Source organism: Stegostoma tigrinum, chromosome 21 (assembly GCF_030684315.1).
Source record: "Stegostoma tigrinum isolate sSteTig4 chromosome 21, sSteTig4.hap1, whole genome shotgun sequence".
Classification (NCBI taxonomy): domain Eukaryota; kingdom Metazoa; phylum Chordata; class Chondrichthyes; order Orectolobiformes; family Stegostomatidae; genus Stegostoma; species Stegostoma tigrinum.
The window spans coordinates 27,068,592-27,091,690 of NC_081374.1; the positions used below are offsets into that span (position 1 = coordinate 27,068,592).

Sequence of the window (23,099 nt, forward strand, 5' to 3'; positions counted from 1 at the left end):
TTGACATTTTCCTAGCTACCATCAATTCTGAGGAAGGGTCACCAGATCTGAAATGTTAACTGATTTCTCTTCACAGATGCTGCCAGACCTGCTGAGCTTTTCCAGCAACTCCTGTTTTTGTTTGATTTACAGCATCCATAGTTCTTTCAGTTTTTATTCAGTGCCAACTTTATGAAGTTAGCCATATTCCTGCAAAAGTGATTACAGCCAAGAAAATAATTTGGGAAATTGGTATAAAACAGAAATTCTCACCTTAAGACCCCGAAGAATCTGATAAATTAGGAACTGTACATGATCATCTGTGAGCTTCTGACATTTGACTATATTGTTTAGATCTGCTCCCATTAAGCTGGTCACCAGGTAGCTGCATTAAAAAAACATTAAATTCATAATCAAGTTACAAGGTGTAAACTATATATGACAGTGTAGTGGTCACTCTTAGAACAGAAACAAAGAAATAATGACCCCTTTATTTTCTGCCATGCATAAAGGATAGCACTGTTGATAAGGCAACTCAGTATTTACAATGGTAATTTGAGTCCCCTACCCTTGTGATAATCAGAGGCAAATTTGATCGGAGCTCATTACTGGACTCGGGAAAACCAACTTATTGAAGTAAAGCTAGGGAGCAACTCTTATCAGTCTCTTTAAATTGGAATTACCCCAGCAGACGTTTAGGGTAAGTTTCTATAAAAGTGGTAATAGCATTGTACAACAAAGAATTTTTTTTAATTCATTCATTGGATGAGGGCATCGCTGGCTAGGCAGCATTTATTGCCCATCTCCAATTACCCAGCGGGCAGTTAAGAGTCAACCACATTGCTGTGGGTCTGGAGTCACATGTAGGCCAGATCAGGCAAGATTGGCCGTTTTCCTCCCCTAAAGGAGGAGGTTAGTGAACCAGGTAGGTTTTTCCCTACAAGCCAAAAGTGGATTCATTGTCATCATTGGACCCTTAATTCCAGATACTTATTGAATTCAAATTCAATCAACTGTCTTGGCAGTATTCAAACCCAGGACCCCAGATTATCTGAGTCTCTGGATTAACAATCCAGTGATAATATCATTAGGCCATCACCTCCCCAACACTACTTCATAAACTTTCTCACATTAATGCAAAAGTCTATCAGCAAACATAACCAGAATGAGGAAATAATGCATTGATAACCATCTACTGTGTTCCGAAATAAAACTCCAGCACACAAAGCTGCATTGGTAAATAATTTTCCCTCTAGCACATGATATTAAAAGCAACTGCAACCTAAAATTGAAAATTACATTTTAGAAATAAATACTGTTTGTGTGAACCTTTTTTCAATTTCATTGCCTCTCATAATCTGCTAAATCTTCTTTCCATACCACTACAGAATATGTACAACAGCTGACGTTGAAGTGATACATTTGCTGCTTCTAGACTACCAAATCTATTTCAAGAGTTCACATCACCTCTCTTAAATAGTAACTCTGTTCTATTAAATGTTAGGTTGTCAAAACAACAGATCAATAAGAATGTTTGAGCACAATTGTAAGTGCAGCATCAGACTGGTGAAGTAAAACGTACAACTTAATTGATGGGCCATACAGCCAGTATCAATGCTGTACTTTAAAGGTCACTCATTTAATACCATGTTCCCACTTTTACGCACCCTTTCAATGATTAGAGTCAGAGTGTCAAACAGTTGTATCTGTCCTCTAACATTCTTGGTTTTAAAGGTTTAGACCACAGTTCCAATCTTGGACTTTAATATCTGCTGAAATAACCATGAGAATGGAGAAAGCAAAATTACAGTTACTGGGGAATGTGGTTAAACAAATGTTTTCTATTTTACTACATGTTATATTTCCAAAAGTGCACAACATCTAGTTTTAAAATATTTAAAAGGATTAAACGAATAAAAGACCACCTGAAACCAGTCAGCTATTCACCTTTTCAGTTAGAAATATTGCCGCTAGTATCCCAACTCAAACAGAAAAAGAAAGGGACCAATTCCAAGCCTCCAATAAGCATCTCAACAGACTAAGTGGATGGGTTGCAACTGAACTGTGCTGACAGAACATATTTCTTCACACATAACAATGTGTAGAGCTGGATGAACACAGCAGGCCAAGCAGTATCTCAGGAGCAGGAAAGCTGATGTGTCGCCTAGGCCCTTCATCGGAAAGGGTTGAGGCCCGAACCGTCAACTTTCCCTGCTCGGCCTGTAGTCATCCAGCGCTACACCTTGTTATCTCAGATTCTCCAGCATATGCACTTCCTATTATCTCTGATACTTCTCCACAAATTCTACTTCTGCTGCATGTTCTGGTCAGAAGCTCCCATTCACCAAAGGATTAAAATAAAACATGTGCCCATACATTCTTGGCCTATTACCTGAACGGCAAATAATTCTGACAAACTGTTGTTTCAGCATGACTGGATCGTAGCAAGAGCTGCAGGGTGGCTCGTTTAGATAACATAACAAGGGGGATTGGAACCATTCACTGCAAAGTCTAGATAGTTGTGCTGCCTGTTGGATGCCTGGGTTCAGGACATCGGGTAAGAGCTTAAGAGGAACTTGCAGTGACAGATGGAGGATCCAGTGAACCATGTAGGTACCAAAGACATTGAAAAGGACAAAAGGAGGTTCTTCGTAGTCAGTATGAGGAGCAAGGTACCAAAGGCAGAATCTCAACATTCATATTCTCTTTATTACTAATAGAAACAAGTTAGCATAGTACGAATCAGATTACAGATACAACTGTATGGCTCAAAAGACTGGTGAGAGAGATGCAGGTTGTGGCTTATGGGACACTGCCACCAGGAGTGGGAAAGTGAAATCAGTACTGATGGATGGTTCCACCAAAACATGGTGGGGAAGTGTTCATATCAACAGTACAACTAGCTAAGTGGAGAGGATTTTAAAACTAAATAGGAGCACAGGAATCAAATTTGGGAAGATGCAAGTCAAGGAGCAAGGTCAAGTTGAAGAGAAAGGTATTAATACGGGAAATTAAATAGACTTTTATCTGAAAGGATAGGGAGCACAAATCAAAACAAAGTTAAAAAAGATGAAACTAAAGGCTCTGTGTCTGAATGTTTGAAACAGAACAGATGAACTGAGAATGCAAATAGAAAATGGGCAAGTACAATCTGGTAGCAATACAAAAAGGTGTCTCTACAGGATGGATCGGAAACCAAAATCTTGAAAGGTACAAGACAATGTTGAATGACAGGAAACTGGGAAGCATGAAGGTGTGGCTCTCAGGTTAATTATAATTATTACTAGTAATATTGGATGACCCAAATTCAGGAAACCACAATGTCAACACAGTTTGGGGAGAAGTGATAGAGACAAGAAATTACTTGTGGGAATGGGGTACAAGCCCCTTGAGAGCAACCACACCACATGCAGGAACATAAAGTTTAATGAGTTCTTCCAAAAGGAACAATTATCATAGGAGATTTGAATTTACACAAAGACTGGAAAAAAAAGACAGGCAAAAGTATCCCAGATGTGAAGTTCATAGAATGCTTTTGGGACAGTTTGCTAGCATGTCCTAGAGCCATCCAGAAAGCAAACTACAATGAAATTTGGTATTATGCAATGAGATGGAATTAAATGATTTCATTATAACGGTGCCCCTGAATTGCAGTGATCAAAACATGATTGAATTTTATATCCTGTTTAAGAGGGAGAGGAGCAAGTCTGATGCTGCTTTAATTTTTTTTTAAAAAGGGAACCATAAAGATAAGAAAATATAGCTGGCTATAGCAAATTGGCAAATCAAGGAATAGGATAGGTCAACGGAGATTCAGTGGCAGACATCGGATGAAATATTTCAGAAGATACAGAACTAGTGTTGTCTAATAAAGAAAAGAATCCAATGGATGGATCTAGTTAATGAAATGTTAAAAGATAGTAAGAAACTTAAGGGACATTACTGCACAGACAGTGGCAGTCCAGAAGATTGGACAGAACATTTTTTTTAAAAAAAGAAAAAAGTGGCCAAAAGATTAATTGGGGGTGGGGGGGGGGGAAAGAGAGAAGAGAGAGGAAAGAGAGAGGGGGGGAGGAAAGAGAGAGGGGAGAGAGGGGGGAGAGAGAGAGAGATTGTTAGAAAAAAAGTTAACCAGAAATACAAACACATGCATTAGAGAGCTTCTATGAATATTTATGAGTTCGCAAAATGAGCATCAATTCTATTGAAAAGGAGTCCAGAGAACTATTAATAGAAGGCTGGGAAATGGCAAAATAATTGAATGAGCATTTCACATCAGTTCACTATAAAAGAGGACAAGTAACATCTCAGCAGGGACAATAAATCAGAAGATGGAAGGGAGGGAGAAGCTCAGAAAAAAGAAGTCATTGCAGACATGGTACTGAATAAATTGTTCGAGTTATGGGCTAACAAGTGTCGGAGGTCTTGAACTTCACGCTCGGGTCTTAACGTGGCGAGTGAGATAGTTGAAGGATCAGTTTTGATTTTCCAAAATTCCCTCAATTTGGGGTTGGTCCCATCAGGTAGCATAAAGATGTTGTATTTGCTATCTTCCAAAAAAGAAAAGGAGACAGGAATCAGGAAACTTCAGGCCAGCTGGTTTAACATCTGACAACGGGAAATTGTCAGATGCAATTATTAAAGAAGTTATAGTATGGTTCTTAAAATAGTAGAAGATAATCTCACAGACTCAACACAGTTTTGTATGAAGGGACCAATGTGCTAGGTTCTTTCAGGATGTAATGGGCACTGTGAAGGGGGAAAACAGGTGAGCGCACTGCATTTAGATTTTCAGAAGTCATGTGACAAAAGGTATCAAAGGTTACTGAGAAAAACAAAGGTTCATGGAGTAGGGTTGTGGTCTCATCACCAAGTCTGACAGTTAAATCTCACTGCTTGCCCACATTCCCTCACTGCTGCATGTTGATCACCCTGTCGCTACATTTATTTCATGTGAAAACCATGAGGCTAGAGAAAACTGCATGCACTTAACAGGCTTTGCAAACTTAAATTATTTTAGTTCAGTCCAGATGGACTATCATTGCAAATAAAGTAACTTCTACAGCAATAACCTGTTTCCCCATTTCCACACTGTAGGGATTCTATGAAAATAATCAGAGCAAAACTGGCTGACCAGGAGCCCCAAAAAAACTTCCAGTGCCTCCATATGTGAAAGGCCAGCAACTTTCTGGATATTCCAGAGGAGAGGATCCATAAGCCTATTTGCAGCGAGACCAGCTGTAGATCAAACGTCAGAAAATAGACTTGAAGCAACAATGATGCATGATGGACCCAGGACTCGTTAAAAGGGAGTCCAAAAATGTATAACCTTCAAGCAGAAGAGAAAAATGAATTTCTGTTCACAAATGCAAAAATGCTTTTGCTTTGTATGTCAAAGTATATCGATAAGTTTAAAAATGGGGTAATTTGGAACATTACACAATGACGCACAGTAAATTCAAGAATAACTTCCTTTATAAAAGGAAAAACTAATGAACTGAAGACCATCTTAAAAGCTTAACAGTCATCTTTTCTAAACCAGCAAAAGGTAAGACCTGCAATAAAGTATTACCTCACATTTGCCACTTCTGGCAAAGCATAATAAATCATTCACAGATGTCCAGGTAATTAAAGAAAGAAAGTGACTGTGGCTGCTGACTCTTTATTCAAAGCTTAAGATCAAAAGAAGAAATACAATCTAAATTCCAAACCATGTCACATGGTGCATCCACAGAAGCAAAATAAGTGGTATTTTTGTCTGAAGTCTTTCATCAACTATCAACAGAGCCTGAAAGATTCTGAATGCTTCTCAATCCAGTTTGATAAATCCATCAATATGGCCAACATAGCCCAGGTGTTTGTGATGTCCTTAAAACCCATGTGCACAAAAAAAACAAAGAAAGAAGATCTTCACCCTTTTACCCCTTAAAAGGGAGGAGGATATCCATAATGAATTCGAAAGGTATATGCTAGAAAAAAACTATTCCAATCAAGAAAATATTTTTATCACACCTGAAGATTAAGTCATATTTGGCACAAATGCAGGTTGTTACATTTTGCAGAAATTATCTTCATTCTTTTTTTGAAAATCAACTAACAAGCATTATCAAAAAAATTATAGATATTTTTCATGCAATGAAAATTGTTAATTTTGTAAATATAATTTCACCACCACTCAGTTTAATCCTCGCTCAACGAACTGAATGCTACCCATGGTAAACTAAGATACCAAGAATTGCAGATGCTCGAGTCAGAGGATAAGAGTGTGGAGCTGGAGGAACACAGCAGGTCAGGCAGCATCAGGTGAGTAGGAAAGTCAACTTTCCTACCACTCTGATGCTGCCTGACCTGATGTGTTCCTCCAGCTGCAGTGTGTCAACCATAGCAAACTAATCCTATGTGTTGAAATGAGGTGATTAAGTAACGGAAAGGTGCTGCAAAGACTTTTTAGATCTGATGTCTAAAATTGTCAATTTTCTTAAAATCAAGGAGGACTGAAATGTATAGTTAGCTGCCAGACAATGCACAATTAATTGACTTCAGGTTCTTTAATAACTTAAAGCTGACCCGTGGGGAAACCATGTGATCAAAGTTGCAAATGCAATTAAATTGAAAGTCAGTCTGTGGCCCTCCCAATTAATAAATAAAATGCCGGAACGCTTACAGCTCAGAGGAAATACTAGGGAAAAAAAACACCAAATGACAAAGAAAACAAATGTTCACCCATTAAATCTGTGCACACCAGAGGAATTCAACAGATAACTTCAGGAATTAGATGCAATGGACCATATCATGTCAGTCTCAAATCCATTCCTTCTAGCAGACACTGGTGGGCTGGCTTCCAAATTCAATCATGTGTTTGCTTTACAAAACAGTGGAGTTAACATGGAGATAATTAACATGCAAAGTGATATTGAACTGAAGGTCACATTAGAGGGACAGCGATCTTCGAAGACTCAAAGACAAACATTCCCCGTCATCCTGCACTTTTAAAATTAAAGCTTACTTTGGTTCCACATACCTGAGACAACGCTCTCTCAAACAAACATTATCAAGTTAAAGAATCACATCTGCCTCTCAGATATGCATTTGTTAGGCTGTACACAACTAGTAGCCTCAAACTACACCTCAGATTTCAAGGAACTGGCAGATAATGTGTAACTGTAGAGGTCACATTGAGACTTGAGCAGAGAACAAAGTGAATAATTATATATATAATTGATTTAAAATTTATGGAGTAAAGCAAAGCTGTTTATGCTAACGTGGCTAGATAGCCCAGGGCCCAAATGGCTAGGCCAGAAACCAAGATGGCCAACCTCTGAGCTGCCAGTCCCGATGGGACTTTCAGGAAGGGTGAAATGCAATCCATCTGCACAAGACAGGCAGGCAAGGGCAAGCCCAAGCTGTCTCTGAAAAACAAGGCCTGTTTGTATATTGGAGGCATAAATGAAACTTGTCATGGTTGGCAAGACGTAACAAGTGGTTTTCCCACCCCGTCCCCCCAGGGATTGATGCTAGAACCTCAGCTGTTCAATGATTTACATAGATGATAGGAGGTTTGTTTGTGGAATTTGCCAGAGTGACAAATACATAAGACAGTAAGTTGTAAAGAGGACAAATGGAGGCTACAAAAAGATATAGATGGGTTAAGTGAATGGGGAAGGATACAGCAAATAGGATAGAACATAGAACATAGAACATAGAACAGTACAGCACAGAACAGGCCCTTCAGCCCACAATGTTGTGCCGACCATTGATATAATGTGGAAAAATGTGAGGTTGCCCATTTTGGCACAAAATTATGAAAACAGCATATTATCTAAACAATGAGAGATGCAGAGTGCTAAAATGCTTTAGTGATGTGCGCCCTCACGCATGAAATCATAAATTAGTGTGCAGATACAGCAAGTACCTAGGAAAGGACATGAATTATCTTGAGGGGGTGGAACACAAAAGCAGGGATTTATGCTTCAGTTATACAAATACCGATGTGACTGTATTTGTAGTACTTTGCAAAATCACCTTCATCAAGAACGTAAATTGACTGCAAGCAGTTCATAGAAGGCTTCCCAGACAATTACTGTGAATGCAAGGTTTGCCTTGAGGAAAGGTTGGAAGGTTAGTCTTGTAGCGACTGGAATTTAGTATAGTAAGAGCATCCTGACTGTAATTTAAGATCCTGAGGGCTCTTGACTAGGTAAATGTGGAGAGGATGTTTCTTCTAATGGGATTATTTTAGACAGGGGTCACTGTTTAAGAATCAGCCATCACATTTAAAAAGAGAGAGGTGAATCAGAATTTCTCAGAGGGCCACGTGTCTTTGGAACTCACCCTGAAAAGATGTTAGAAGCAGAATCCTTGAATATTTTTGCGGTCTAGATACAATCTTATTAAGCAAGACGGTGAGAGGTCATCAGGCTAAGCAGGAATGCGGATTTGAGATTATAACCAGATACCTTGATCTTATTGAATAGCAGAGCAGGTTAGTGGGATGAATGGACTATCCCTGCTCCAAATTCATAATTTCAAATGGATGTTTGTATTGCATGCTTAAAACAGATGGTTCATTTTTCTGGTGTAACAAAATCAAAACTCCTCTACAAGAACAAAACCAAGTTACTGGAAAAGCTCAGCAGGTCTGGCAGCTGTGAGGAAAAAAAAAGGTAACGTTTCGGGTCTGGTGACCCTTACTTGGAACATGTTTTTTTGTTTCTGATTCACAGCATCTGCAGTTCTTTCGGGCCTCCTCTACAAGAAACTCAACACACTTTTTCATGGGGAGCAGTTAGTATTTAAAGTAACATAAGTATTTCACATGGTGATGGATAAACATGGAGATAGGGAACTCTTGTTGAAGGTCGATGAATAATCTAATCCAACAAGCCCCTCATTACCCACTGATACCCTAAGAGGTTCTGTTCTCAATGTCAAAAGTAATTTATAGTAGTATCTCATCCTCTCTACATAACAAAGCACCCGAGTCATGAATGACCTCAAGCCCAATACCAAACACCCTCACGCTAAAATATACAGTTCTAAAATTATGTTAGACTTGTTGCATTTCGCTACATGGATGATGAGCATCTTCAACCATTTGAAACAGATGCAAGAACATATATTCTTAAATACAAAAATAAAAGTGCCAAGTTTTATTGGTTGGATAACTCATTCTTCTGAAACAGAATATCACAGCTGAGATTATGATTTTACCATAACCTCCCCCACTACCTCACATTGTGTTTATGATATCTAAGTACTTGATAATATCTAAGATTCAAAGTCAAATACATTTCAATCCCTAATGCCAGGTGCTGCCAGGTTTCCCCAATCAACTAAATACACTGACATTGATTTACAACTTAGAATCTACTTGGCGCAAAATATATTGGGTTGCAAAACATACTTTCAGAACTCTTTTTTTCAGTCAAAGTAACCTTCCTAAATTTAGGCTACAAGTAGGAACTATTTCAGATAAGAGTAATGCTTGATTCAGCTTCCATTTTATGCAGGAAAAAAAGAAAAATCTTTGCAGAAATCTAATGGACTCTGCCAAAACATTCGCGACTCAAGCTGTTCAGCGACCTGGGAAGCAAACAGTTGTTGGCAGGCAGAAAACTTTCAAACAACAACTGATCACTAGTCGGCTGACCAATCAATAACTTACTCCTAGCCACTGGATGTGTATGACGAGAGCTTCGGCTTCAGCTCATCTGCAAACTCTTTCTACTACTTCTTGAAAAGGCAGCAGCATAAACAGTACTCACGAGTTTCAGATTACTTGCATTTAAAAATTTCAGCAATCCTTCAACAATCCTCAGGTGTTTAAAAAAGTTCCTTTCCCATTTCAGTTCATAATCAGACAAAAGGAGCAAAGAGATATATGATCTTTACATGTCAGACTGGATTTAAATGACAATTGAGGGGATTAGAATTTGGGATGAATTCCTCACACAACCTTTCTCCATTATTTTACTTGTTAGCCGTACAATTATAAATATTAATTTTCCATTTTACTTTCCACAGACATGTTTTTTTTGCAGGACACAGTTTCCCCCAGTGATGAGTCTGCAATTCTTAACCTATGAAGAAGTGAATATTTTCCATGATTTTGACTTAACTGAGGTGCAAATTCCTTGACTACTTGTTAGAACAATCTTAATTAAAACATGTACATCGCATCAGATTATAAAAGGCTGTTAGTTAGCTATGCTAATTCTAACCTCCTTTAAAAATGCCTGCACATTAGTGACTCAAAAATAGTATCAGTGATAACGGGAACTGCAGCTGCTGGAGAATCCAAGATAAAGTGTGAAGCTGGATGATCACAGCAGGCCAAGCAGCATCTCAGGAGCACAAAAGCTGACGTTTCAGGCCTCGACCCTTCATCAGAGAGGGGGATGAGGAGAGGATTCTGGAATAAATAGGGAGAGAGGGGGAGGCACACCGAAGATGGAGAAAAGCTGATAGGTGAAGGGGAGAGTATAGGTACGGAGGGAATAGGTCAGTCCAGGGAAGTCGGACAGGTCAAGGAGGCGGGATGAGGTAGGAGGTAGGAAATGGAGATGCAGCTTGAGGTGGGAAGGAAGGGATGGGTGAGGGGAAGAACAGGTTCGGAAAGCGGAGACAGGCTGGGCTGGTTTTGGGATGCAGTGGGGGGAGGGGACGAGCTGGGCTGGTTTTGGGATGCAGTGGGGGAAAGGGGAGATTTTGAAGCTTGTGAAGTCCACATTGATACCATTGGGCTGCAGGGTTCCCAAGCGGAATATGAGTTGCTGTTCATGCAACCTTCAGGTGGCAACACTGTGGCACTTCAGGAGGCCCATGATGGATATGTCATCTGAGGGAGGAGGGAGTTAAAACGGTTCGCGACTGGGAGGTGCAGTTGTTTACTGTGAACCCATCAGAGGTGTTCTGCAAAGCAGTCCCCAAGCCTCCGCTTGGTTTCCCCAATGTAGAGGCAGCCACACCGGGTACAATGGATACAATACACAACATTGTCAGATGTGCAGGTGAACATCTGCTTAATATGGAAAGTCATCTGGGATGGGGGTGAGGGAGGTGGTGTGGGGGCAAGTGTAGCACTTCCTGCGGTTGCAGGGGAAGGTGCTGGGTGTGGGGGGGTTGGAGGGGGGTGTGGAGCGGACAAGGGAGTCATGGAGAGAGTGGTCTCTCCAGAAGGCAGACCAGGGTGGGGATGGAAAAAAGGCTTGGGTAGTGGGGTCAGATTGTAGATGGCGGAAGTGTCGGAGGATGATGCGTTGTACCCGGGAGGTTGGTGGGGTGGTATGTGAGAACAAGGGGCATCCTCTTGGGGTGGTTGTGGTGGGGGCAGGGCGTGAGGGATGTGTTGCGGGAAATACGGGAGACGCGGTCAAGGGCGTTCTCGACCACTGTGGGGGGAAAGTTGCGGTCCTTGAAGAACGCGGACATCTGGGAGGTGCAGGAGTGGAATGCCTCATCCTGGGAGCAGATGCGGCAGAGGCGGAGGAATTGGGAATAGGGGATGGAATTTTTGCAGGAGGGTGGGTGGGAGGAGGTGTATTCTAGGTAGCTGTGGGAGTCAGTGGGCTTCAAATGGACATCAGTTTCTAGCTGGTTACCTGAGATGGAGATTCAGAGGTCCAGGAAGGTGAGGGATGTGTTGGAGATGGCCCAGCTGAACTTGAGGTTGGGGTGGAATGTGTTGGTGAAGTGGATGAACTGTTCAAGCTCCTCTGGGGAGAAAGAGGTGGCACCGATACAGTCAATGCAACGGGGAGGAAGAGGTGGGGTTTGGGGCCTGTGCAGGTGCGGAAGAGGGGCTGTTCCACGTAACCTACAAAGAGGCAGGCATGGCTGGGGCCCATGCGGGTACCCATGGCCACCCCCTTTGTCTGCAGGAAGTGGGAGGAATCAAAAGAGAAGTTGTGGAGGGCGAGTATGGGTTCGGCTTGGCGGCTGAGGGTGTCGGTGGAGGTGGATTGATCGGACCTGCAGGACAGGAAGTGGAGGGCCTAGAGGCCTTCTGTGTGAGGGATACAGGTGTACAGGGACTGGACGTTCATCAAATGCCTCAACCTCTCCACCCCTCTCACCCACTCGATCCTCTCCCCCACAGAACGGGCAGCCCTCCACTCCTTCCGCTCCAACCCCAACCTCACCATCAAACCCGCAGACAAGGGAGGCACAGTGGTAGTATGGCACACTGACCTCTACACCGCCAAGGACAAACGCCAACTCTCCGACACCACCTCCTACCGCCCACTTGATCATGACCCCACCCCCGAGCACCAAACCATCATCTTCAACACCATCCGTGACCTCATCACCTCAGGGGACCTCCCACCCATAGCCTCCAACCTTATTGTTCCCCAACCCCACGCGGCCCGTTTCTATCTCCTTACCAAAATCCACAAACCTGCCTGCCCTGGTCGACCCATTGTCTCAGCCTGTTCCTGTCCCACCGAACTCATGTCCACCTATCTGGGCTCCATTTTCTCCCCTTTGGTCCAGGAACTCCCTACCTACGTCCGTGACACCACCCACACCCTCAACCTCCTCCAGGACTTCATATTCCCTGGCCCCCAACAACTCATTTTCACCATAGACGCGCAGTCCCTATACACCGGTATTCCTCATGCAGTAGGCCTCAAGGCCCTCCGCTTCTTCCTGTCCCGTAGGCCCGAACAATCCCCCACCACCGACACCCTCATCAGCCTAGCCGAACTCGTCCTCACACTCAACAATTTCTCTTTCGATTCCTCCCATTTCCTACAGACTAAGGGGGTGGCCATGGGTACCTGCATGAGCCCAAGCTATGCCTGCCTCTTTGTAGGTTACATAGAACAGTCCCTCTTCCACACCTACACAGGCCCCAAACTCCAACTCTTCCTCCATTACATTGATGACTGTATCGGCGCCGCCTCTTGCTCCCCAGAGGAGCTTGAACAGTTCATCCACTTCACCAACACCTTCCACCCCAACCTCAAGTTCACCTGGGCCATCTCCAACACATCCCTCACCTTCCTGGACCTCCGAGTCTCCATCTCAGGTAACCAGCTAGAAACTGATGTCCATTTGAAGCCCACTGGCTCCCACAGCTACCTAGAATAGACCTCCTCCCACCCACCCTCCTGCAAAAATTCCATCCCCTATTCCCAATTCCTCCGCCTCTGCCGCATCTGCTCCCAGGATGAGGCATTCCACTCCTGCACATCCCAGATGTCCACGTTCTTCAAGGACCGCAATTCTCCCCCCCACCCCGCAGTGGTCGAGAACGCCCTTGACCACGTCTCCCACATTTCCCGTCATACGTCCCTCACACCCCGCCCCCGCCACAACCGCCCCAAGACGATGCCCCTTGTTCTCACATACCACCCCACCAACCTCCCGGGTACAACGCATCATCCTCCGACACTTCCGCCATCTACAATCTGACCCCACTACCCAAGCCATTTTTCCATCCCCACCCTGGTCTGCCTTCTGAACAGACCATTCTCTCCATGACTCCCTTGTCCGCTCCACACTTCCCTCCAACCCCGGCACCTTCCCCTGCAACCACAGGAAGTGCTACACTTGCCCCCACACCACCTCCCTCACCCCCATCCCAGGCCCCAAGATGACTTTCCATATTAAGCAAATGTTCACCTGCACACCTGACAATGTGGTATACTGTATCCATTGTGGCTTCCTCTACATTGGGGAAACCAAGCGGAGGCTTGGGGACTGCTTTGCAGAACACCTGACGGGTTCGCAATAAGCAACGGCACCTCCCAGTCGCAAACCATTTTAACTCCCCCTCCCATTTCTCAGACATGGCCATCGCCATCATGGACCTCCTGCAGTGCCACAATGATGCCACCCAAAGGGTGCAGGAACAGCAACTCATTCCGCTTGGGAACCCTGCAGCCCAATGGTATCAACGTGGACTTCACAAGCTTCAAAATCTCCCCACTGCATCCCAAAACCAGCCCAGTTCTTCCCCTTGCCCCAGAGCATCACAAAACCAGCCCAGCTCATCCCCTTCCCCACCATCCCCCCACTGCATCCCAAAACCAGCCCAGCCTGTCTCCGCTTCCCTAACCTGTTCTTCCTCTCACCTATCCCCTCCTCCCACCTCAAGCCGCACCTCCATTTCCTACCTACTACCTCATCCCGCCTCCTTGACCTGTCCGTCTTCCCTGGACTGACCTATCCCCTCCCTACCTATACTCTCCTCTCCACCTCCCCCCTCTCCCTATTTATTCCAGAACCCTCACCCCAGCCCCTGCTCTGATGAAGGGTCTAGGCCCAAAACGTCAGCTTGTGCGCTCTGGAGATGCTGTTTGGCCTGCTGAGTTCGTCCAGCTTCACGCTTTGTTATCAGTGATTCAAAAAAATAGTCAGCTTGTCTCATTTGATCATGCAATCAAAAAAATAAACCTTTTCTTGCAGCCTTTTCAATAATGTATATTAATAGCAGCAACACAAAAATATAGTGAGAAATAATACAACCAACTCATTTGAAAAGTAATTCAGGAAAGGCTAGGAGGACATTGCACAAGGCTACAAAGTCAGAAAAATCAATATCAAACTTGATATCCTCCATGATTTCATAATTTTACTAGAACTATCGCTACCCTATTTTGCAAACAAAAAAGTAGCCATAACAAATCCAACTTTTGGGTTACTGACTACTTTTGCTTTAAAATAAGTTGACTTGCTTAATGAATTGTGTTGGTTAAAGAAATGAAATAGATAACAATCTTGCTACATGAAGTCCCGTGTTGGCAAACAATAAGTCCACAAAAAGAATAAGTTTGTAAAGTGAGCACACTTACACATCAGTAAAATCTTGTAATGTTGTTGCTGGTGTGAAAACATCCAATAGGCCAATTACCTAGGTGAACACAAACCCAAGTCAAGGGATAAAACGTAAAGATGCAGAGGTTTTATTTCAGATGCATAAGCTCAATATGTTGGAAAAAGTCTTTTACACTTTCTGATGGGATCAATCGTATTTTTCCTATTAGTTATTCAGGCACTAGTGATACCATTTTGTTTATAGTTTCTGAAAGACTTTACCAAAGACAAAACTTACATAAATTGACTTTTCCGTCTACAATGACATGTGGCAAACACAGTTGAACAATAATTAGTGATCAATCCCATGAATATCAATCCAGCTGTTTCTTAAAACCCTTGACAGAGCAGATTTGCAAATAAAATTCTGTGCAAGTTTGCTTCCCCACTCTAAAAAGGTCACATTGTCCAAGAAAAGCAAAACTTGAAGAACGTGAGTTAAATTGAGTATCCAGCAATTTTAAAACCACATATAAATTGCATATTTCTGGGCAGTTTAACAATGAGGAAATTGCTGGAATGCTATATAGTCATACTTAATTGACTAAACACAGGCAAGTTCTGCATATATGAAAGCAAATGTTCCATATAGAAAGACATCACATTTAGCGAGTTTTGGAGAAGATTTGTAGCTCAGGTTGAGGTTCTGGATGTGAGTTTGCTCACCGAGCAGGAAGGTTCGTTTTCAGACGTTTCGTCACCATTCTAGGTAACATCAGTGAGCCTCCGGTGAAGCGCTGGTCTTATGTCCCGCTTTCTATTTACATGTTTAGGTTTCCTTGGGTTGGTGATGTCATTTCCTCTTTTTTTTCCCCCCTCAGGAGGATGGTAGGTAGGCTCCAAATCAGTGTTTGTTGACGGAGTTCCGGTTGGAATGCCATGCTTCTAGGAATTCTCATGCATGTCTCTGTTCAGCTTGTCCTAGGAAGCCAAACACAGACACGCACGAGAATTCCTAGAAGCATAGCATTCCAACCGGAACTCCATCAACAAACACTGATTTGGAGCCTACCTACCATCCTCTGAGGGGGGAAAAAAAAGAGGAAATGACATCACCAACCCAAGGAAACCTAAACATATAAATAGAAAGCGGGACATAAGACCAGCGCTTCACCGGAGGCTCACTGATGTTACCTAGAATGGTGACGAAACGTCTGAAAACGAACCTTCCAGCTCGGCGAGCAAACTCACATCCGGTCATCACGTTTGACAAGGTGCCCAGGCAAATCAATCTGTTGGCTACAACTTCATCCTGAAGGGGGATCAAAAATTCCTAAGCAAGTACGATGAACTGGGAAGTAGGATAGTCAACACCCCACTTATTCGCTTCAAAATAAGTAGTTTTCGAAAACAATTAGTGTGCATGAATACTTCATGAATGATTCAAAATGTCCAAGAATAGGACAGGAGCCTTCAGTTTACTGGATATTTGTACAAAATCAAAAGATCATTTTTAAAATAAAAACAAATGCAATTTGTTTCCAGATTCAACTAGGGGAGGACGTGTCCATATGCACTCCACCAGGACTGAAATTCAAAACAGGGCCATACATTTGATGTAACAAGAGAGAGTGAGACACACAATGAATGATTAAATAGCTGCAAGGAAAGATGCTCTCGGGAAATAGGAGGAGTGTGCAGACAGCTCACCAAAATGTGCAACAGTGGGTCGTGTACACTGGCATTGGAGATAAGTGAGTTATGTTTGGACGTGTCATTGTGGTAGAGAGGATTGCAGGATTTAGCAGAAGTGGGAATGTGATTCAGAAAGAAGAGTTAACTTGCACTGCGGGCAGAAACTAGAGTGCTGGTTTGGGATGGAAAAAAAAAATGTTAGGACAGTGGGACATTATGGGGTATGGAACATGTTGCATCCCGATAGGAAAACATTCCCAGTATAGGAAATATGGGATGGCAATCCCAAGATCTCTCCAGATTTGAAGCTTTCACTAGACTAGGCGAAAAGAAGCAGCCAGCAGGATCAGTAATGAAAGGAACAGATTAAAGCTGAGAAAAGAAACAAAGAAGTAGTGATTTTCTTTAAAGCAGCAAGTTCCTACTATCTGAAATGCACACAGTCTTAAATGGCATTAATGGCAGATTCAAAATTACTTTCAAAAAGGGAATGGAATATAATTGAAAATAAAACCATCTACAAGGATACAGACAAACAGACAGCAATGCAACAAATGAGCTGTTTGACAGCAATGTAACAAATAGCTTCCTTTTCTTCTCAATTATGCTCTGAACAATTTAAGTCACAGATTAAGTTTAGAGTAAATTTACACACCTATCAATTTTAGTAAATCTGAGACCATTAAGCTCATCAGATAAAAATAATCTACTTCAAATTGTCTTCAAAATTTCCATAGTGCAGTATTTTATACCATTTATAAAATGTTTAAGTAGCAACTTTATAGTATTTACAATATTTTAGAAGTGAAGTTACATACCAAATGGATAAATGTAACAAAGTCCAACATTCACAAAAATCAAGTTATTGGTTTCATTATTCGAATAGTTCTTTTAGGTTGGCAGAATAAGTTATCTATTTGTACTCGGTTATATTGAGTACTTACATTTTCATGTTTCATGTGTTTCAACAATCGTAGCTCTCTGTATGTTCGTTTTGCATGAATGATAGATTGAAATGGTCTGGAAAGTTTTTTCACTGCCACACGATAAGTTGATTGCGTGTCAAATGCAGAGCTACAAAAATACAAGAAAAATTTATGTTCAACTATCATCACTATCAATATGATTGCAATACAATATGAACTGAAATGAAGCTGAAGATTAAGCCTCTGAACAATGAACCATCAAGGCTTGTCCAAACACATCTGAGTTTTACACTCAACATCAACTTTCTCATGTTTTCTCCCTTAAAATCAATTCTGTCTGACATCGTCATACTCAATGAAAAATATTCAAGATTATAATGGGCGTTGTTACAACTTACAGGAGTAGCATGCAAAATTTAGCTCCAGTATCTCCGGAGTAACACCAATATGTATTTCTTTCGCATAAAAATCACAGAATCCCAATTGGCCTGATTTTTCAGAACCAAGGTTTCAGTACTAAACCATACATAAAGCATATAGATAAATCATTTGGCACATAAATTCTAAATCCCTTATAAACACCACACTCTCACACACACAGAAAATGGGGATTCGCAGAAGTAGAAAAATCAGGCAAATCAGTTCAGTGCTTTGCTTCCCGATTCAGATGTTGAGATAACCCTTCAAGCAGTCTGTCTCCTCTCCACCATCCATTTTCTATCCAAACACCCCCCCTCCCTATTTATTTCAGAATCCCCTTCCCCCTCTCCCATTTCTGAAGGAGGGTCTAGGCTCAAAACGTCAGACTTCCTGCTCCCACAATGCTGCTTGGCCTGCTGTGTTCGTGTAGCTCTGCACCTTGTTATCTTAGGCAGTCACACCCTTGGTTTTTAACCGTCTTTGTCTGGAAGATTCCACTGGTTGGCGAGTAGTATGGAACAACTGGTTCGCTTGGGAAAATGTCTGATTTTTTCCAATTTAGGAGTCACAGATCTCAGCAACTGTTGTAGTAAAGGTAACTGGTTTTCTTCAAGTATAAACTGAGTTGTTTTTACTACAGAAAACATGCAGTTTCTACTGGGAAAAGCAACTGTACTACATACTTGTTAGGGGGAAAAACAAACTTGTTCTCAGTTCCAAACTAAGTTAGCAGAGAACCAGTTTCACTTGTAAACAGTTCCTCAGCTCCTGATCTGCTACATGTTGCAGGAACCTGTTGATATCAAATTCTTCGTGGTGAAATTATGTATGCATCATGGTAAATCTGTTTTTTTAAAAACACTTTTTTCTCACCACAGTCCACTGTTTTTTAAGACACAAAGAGAAACAATCCTTAAAAAGTATATTGATCATACTGATTCAAACATCTTAAAATGGCAAGTACATTTCAATGTTGTGGCCTTTCCACATTTTAATGAACTAGATGGCCAATAGAAAAATGAAATGGAATATCACTCTCAACAGATCTGTTCACATTCAGTCATTCACCATCCGTCACGCAATATCCCTAATAATAAAAGCAATAACTCTCATCCCATCTTGAAGTCAATGTTTAAAGTGACTGATTATGCAAAGTCTATAAAGCATGGTCATGGGCTTTTGGTAGTGCAGTGGTAGCGCACCTCTGACCCAGGAGGCCAGGGTTCAAGTCTCACCTGCTCCAGAGATGCATCATCACGTACTGTTGCACTCATTTGTTAAGTGCAAGTCTCAAGGGTTTAGCCAATGTGGAATTGAGAGTGAAGGAAGTGTTCGCTTCTTTGAAGCAAGCCTTCTACCTATGTTGTCCTGTCAGAATTGGTTCTTGCTCCACTAAAGGGAAAGGAGCTGGGAGACAAGCCATAAAAATATTTTTAAAATTTAAGCAAACAGGGCAGCAACTTCTCCATAAGCTCAGCATTAATCAGGACAAAGGACAAGTAGGAATCATTTGCATTCATCTTTCGCCAGAAGTGTCAAGTAGTTGATCCATCTTGGTCACCTCTTGAAGTCTGAATATTACAGACTTCAATCTTCAGCTAATTCAATTCGTTCCACCTATGGTCAAGAAATGGCTGAAGGCATCCGACAGTGTAAAGACAATTGGGTTCGCCAAATTCCTACAACAGTACTGAGAACATGAGCGCCAGAAGTGGTTGTGCCCTTAACTAAGCTTTTCCAGTATAACTGCAACACTGCATCTACATAGCATGTGGAAAATTGTCTAAGTATGCTCTGTACATAAAAAGCAGGATAAATTCACTATTACCACTCAGACTACATTTCATAACGAATAGAGTGATGCAAGGCACCAAACACCAGCTCTATCAAGTGGCACTTCTCAGCAATAGCCTGCCCACTCATGCTCAGTTTGGGTTCTGCCAAAGCCAATCAGCTCCTGGTCTCACTGTAACCTTGATGTGAACATGAACTGTAAAGTTAAACTCTACAGGTCAGGTGAAAATGCCTGTCAAATGCTGCCTTAATGTTTCAGGCACATTTTGACATCAAGAGTCCCAGCGAAACTGGTGTCAATGGAAATTAGAGTGAGAAAACTCTCCATTTGGTCAGTCATATCTATCGCAACAGAAGTTGGTTGTTGGAAGTTAAATAGTCTCAGGTTCAAGACATCTCTGCAGCAATTCCTCAGGTTACTATGAGGAACCAATGATTTTCCACTGCTTCAACCATATTTTTCCAATCGAAAAAAAATTGAAAATTGGTGATGTTTGCAGCACTTACAACTCCTCAGATAGTGAAGTGGCTCATGCAACATGCTTACATCAACACCTAAATAATTTTCAGGCATGGGGAGATAAGTGGAAAATAGTCTTTGCCAAATGCAAGAATCTAGCCCTCTCCCCACGATATTCAAAAAGCATCATCACCACCACCACCACCACCACTAGGTTCCCAGCCATCTACATCCTACAGGCTACCACTCAGCAAAACTGAACCAGAATGCCTTGTAAAGAATACGGCTATAACAGCAAAGCAAAGGCCAGAAATTCCATGACATGGAGCTCACATCTATCACCCCAATTAATATGCACCATCTTTGATGCACAAGTTAAAAATGGGATGGAATACCCTTCAGTTACCTGGATAAGTGCAGCTCAGTGATAGACAAGCAGGCCAACATCAACCAGGACAAAAAAAAACTTGGCCGCACCTCATCCAAAAAACAGACATAGCCTTCTCTCCACCAAAGAGATAGTGGCAATAATATGTATCATTTGAACTTGCACTGCAACAACTCACCAAACCTCCTTCAGAAGCGTTTTCTGAATCCACAATCTCTACTACCTAGATGGGCAGGAACACAATGACCTCCAAGCGACACCATCCTGACTCAGAACTACGTAATCATTAAGATTTTTTTTAGAAGAAACCTTTCCAAAGAGGTCACCACACACCTAAGGACCAGGTGGGACACTACCACTTATCATGGAATTCCCTCGCTGTCAGCACTTTGTATTTACCACCACCATGAACTGCAGTGGTTCAAAAGCAGCTTACAGCTGTCTACTCATTAGGAGTTAGGAATAAATGATCACCTAGCCAGGAACGCCCACTTCCACAAAACAAATGGAAAAATACAGTTTCAGACTTCATAGTCAATCCTACAGCAATACAGTCCAACATGCACATACAATGCAGATTCATCATAATAAAATTCTCTTGGCACACCAAAAAACAGCATCTCTCTGACTAAGCTCGTGTATTAAGAAATTACACTGTTGATTCCCAGTTACGACAACGATACTGAAATTCTACCCCAGGATCTTAATGCTAAAGCTAGGCCAAGGACAACAGTGCAATAACAAGACAGCGATCTGCAAATGAGACTTGGGCCCAAGATCAGAAGTTAAAAGAACTTGGTAGACCATTAAAACCAGAGAGCCTTTTGGCCTAGATAAAAATGTTACCTCCAAACACCAACAACTAAAAGATTAATTCATTGATTATTCATAATTTAACCTGGCTACAAAACATTAACTGCAGTTTATTTGCTGTGACATGTTTAAAAGGATTTCAGCAACACTAAAAAAAGGCTGGTCTGACTGCAACTTTGCAAGGGATAACCTGCAGTGTGGTGGAATGCTCCATTCACCTGAAACACATGGTATCACTATGACATCCTTGGGGCACCATGGGAAAATGAAATGATATAACCTGTCACATGGTTCTCTAAACAGATTACCAAAGTCAGACAGGATGCCTCATCACTACATCTAAATAAAGCGCAAAAACAAAGTTGCTGGAAAAGCTCAGCAGATCTGGCAGCATCTGTGAAGAAGAAAACAGTTAACATTTTGTGTCCAGTGACCCTTCATCAGAACTGGTGGTGGCTAGGAAAGCATCAGAATTCACCCTCCCAACCCAATCGTTAGCAACTCCTTTGTCTGTCCAACTGTTTCTCTCTCTCTCTTTCTCCCCCCCACCACCCCCCACGCTCTATCCTAACATTTACTCCCCACCCCAGCCACCTCCCTATTTCCTGCATATAAAAACTTACGTTTTCCCTGCCATGATCAGTTCTGAGGAGGGGTCACTGGACCTGAAATGTTAACTGTTTTCTCCTTCAAAAACGCTGCCAGACTTGCTGAGCTTTTCCAGGAACTTCTATTTTTGTTCCTGATTTACAGTATCCGCAGTTCTTTTGCTTTTTACAGAACAAAGCCATTAGTTTTCTTTTGACTTCTGAAAAATTAACTTGTTGAATTAAAAACAGGCAAGTGTATTTGCAGTGGCAATTCAAAACTAAAGTGCAGTGGTCTTTATGAGGTTCATCCAGAGCAATTTTGTAATACAGGATTCTCTGCTCTACGATCTGTTCACAGGAAGGCAGAGAAAAACATGAGCGCCTGCTAGAAGAATATCAACTCAGAAGGTTATCTCTATCTGCCTGAAACTGTTTTCCAACATGAAGTGCTCCACAACCAAATGCTGCAGACTGGCACATTCCATGGTCCAGGATCACGTGCAAAATGACAAAATAAAGCTTGGTGAAGCTGACAACACAGGCTAAACAGGGAAAGGTCACAATCTTAGGACTAGCTTAACACACTGAGGGGGTCAGACCCCTTAACTGTTCAAGCCACATGCAAAGACATTGTGTGACATAACATTTATAGCCTTATAACATGATATAACTCAAAAATTAAATGTAGTATGACATCTTAAGCGTGACACATATAGGTAATCTTCATTTAAAGTTGTTTTGCTGTAACAGCTAGACAGTATTAGGGTCGAAAACAAGTGGCGTGATGCTGAACCTGATTACGATCTGGTTTATAGCAGCAAATGAGATCCTGCAGACAGCCACAGTCACCAAAATGACTTCAATTAACAGTTGCTAGGTAAGGTACCCATCAGGCAGCCAGCAGCAGAACACAAAACTACTTCCCAGGCAGCAGAATCCCTCCATTCCCAATTTGGCTTGACAGTCGGAGGGTCCAGAATAGAAGACATTGTAAGTAATTGAAGTCATTACAGCACTCACAAGAAATCTAAAAATTTCAAATGGAACAACAATTTAGAGAACAGGTGTATGCCTCTAATGGATCACCTCAGCCATTTACAACACAGAGTTCTGGATTTTCGTCACTAGTCCACACTTGCAAAACACCCGATAGCGTCAATGTTGCATGCGATTCTGCAAACGGACAGTGTGGTCTGAGTTATTCGCTGTTACAATCCTAGCTGATGGGACTTGGGGACAAAGCAAATCCCAGGATAAAAACATATGGCCTATCA

The 23,099-nt window shown here is 42.0% G+C and overlaps 1 protein-coding gene across 2 annotated transcripts in view; it reads right to left on the reverse strand.

Moving 5' to 3' along the window:
* Window positions 1-23,099, reverse strand: part of LOC125462623 (mitogen-activated protein kinase 14) — a 68,811-nt gene that overhangs the window by 31,161 nt on the left and 14,551 nt on the right. For both annotated transcript variants that reach the window (XM_048552839.2, XM_048552838.2), the window contains exons 2-4: window positions 17,379-17,508; window positions 14,778-14,836; window positions 253-364 (exon numbers count right to left, since the gene is read on the reverse strand). In XM_048552839.2, the coding sequence (XP_048408796.1) occupies window positions 253-364; window positions 14,778-14,836; window positions 17,379-17,508 (301 nt within the window). The remainder of the gene's footprint in view (window positions 1-252; window positions 365-14,777; window positions 14,837-17,378; window positions 17,509-23,099) is intronic.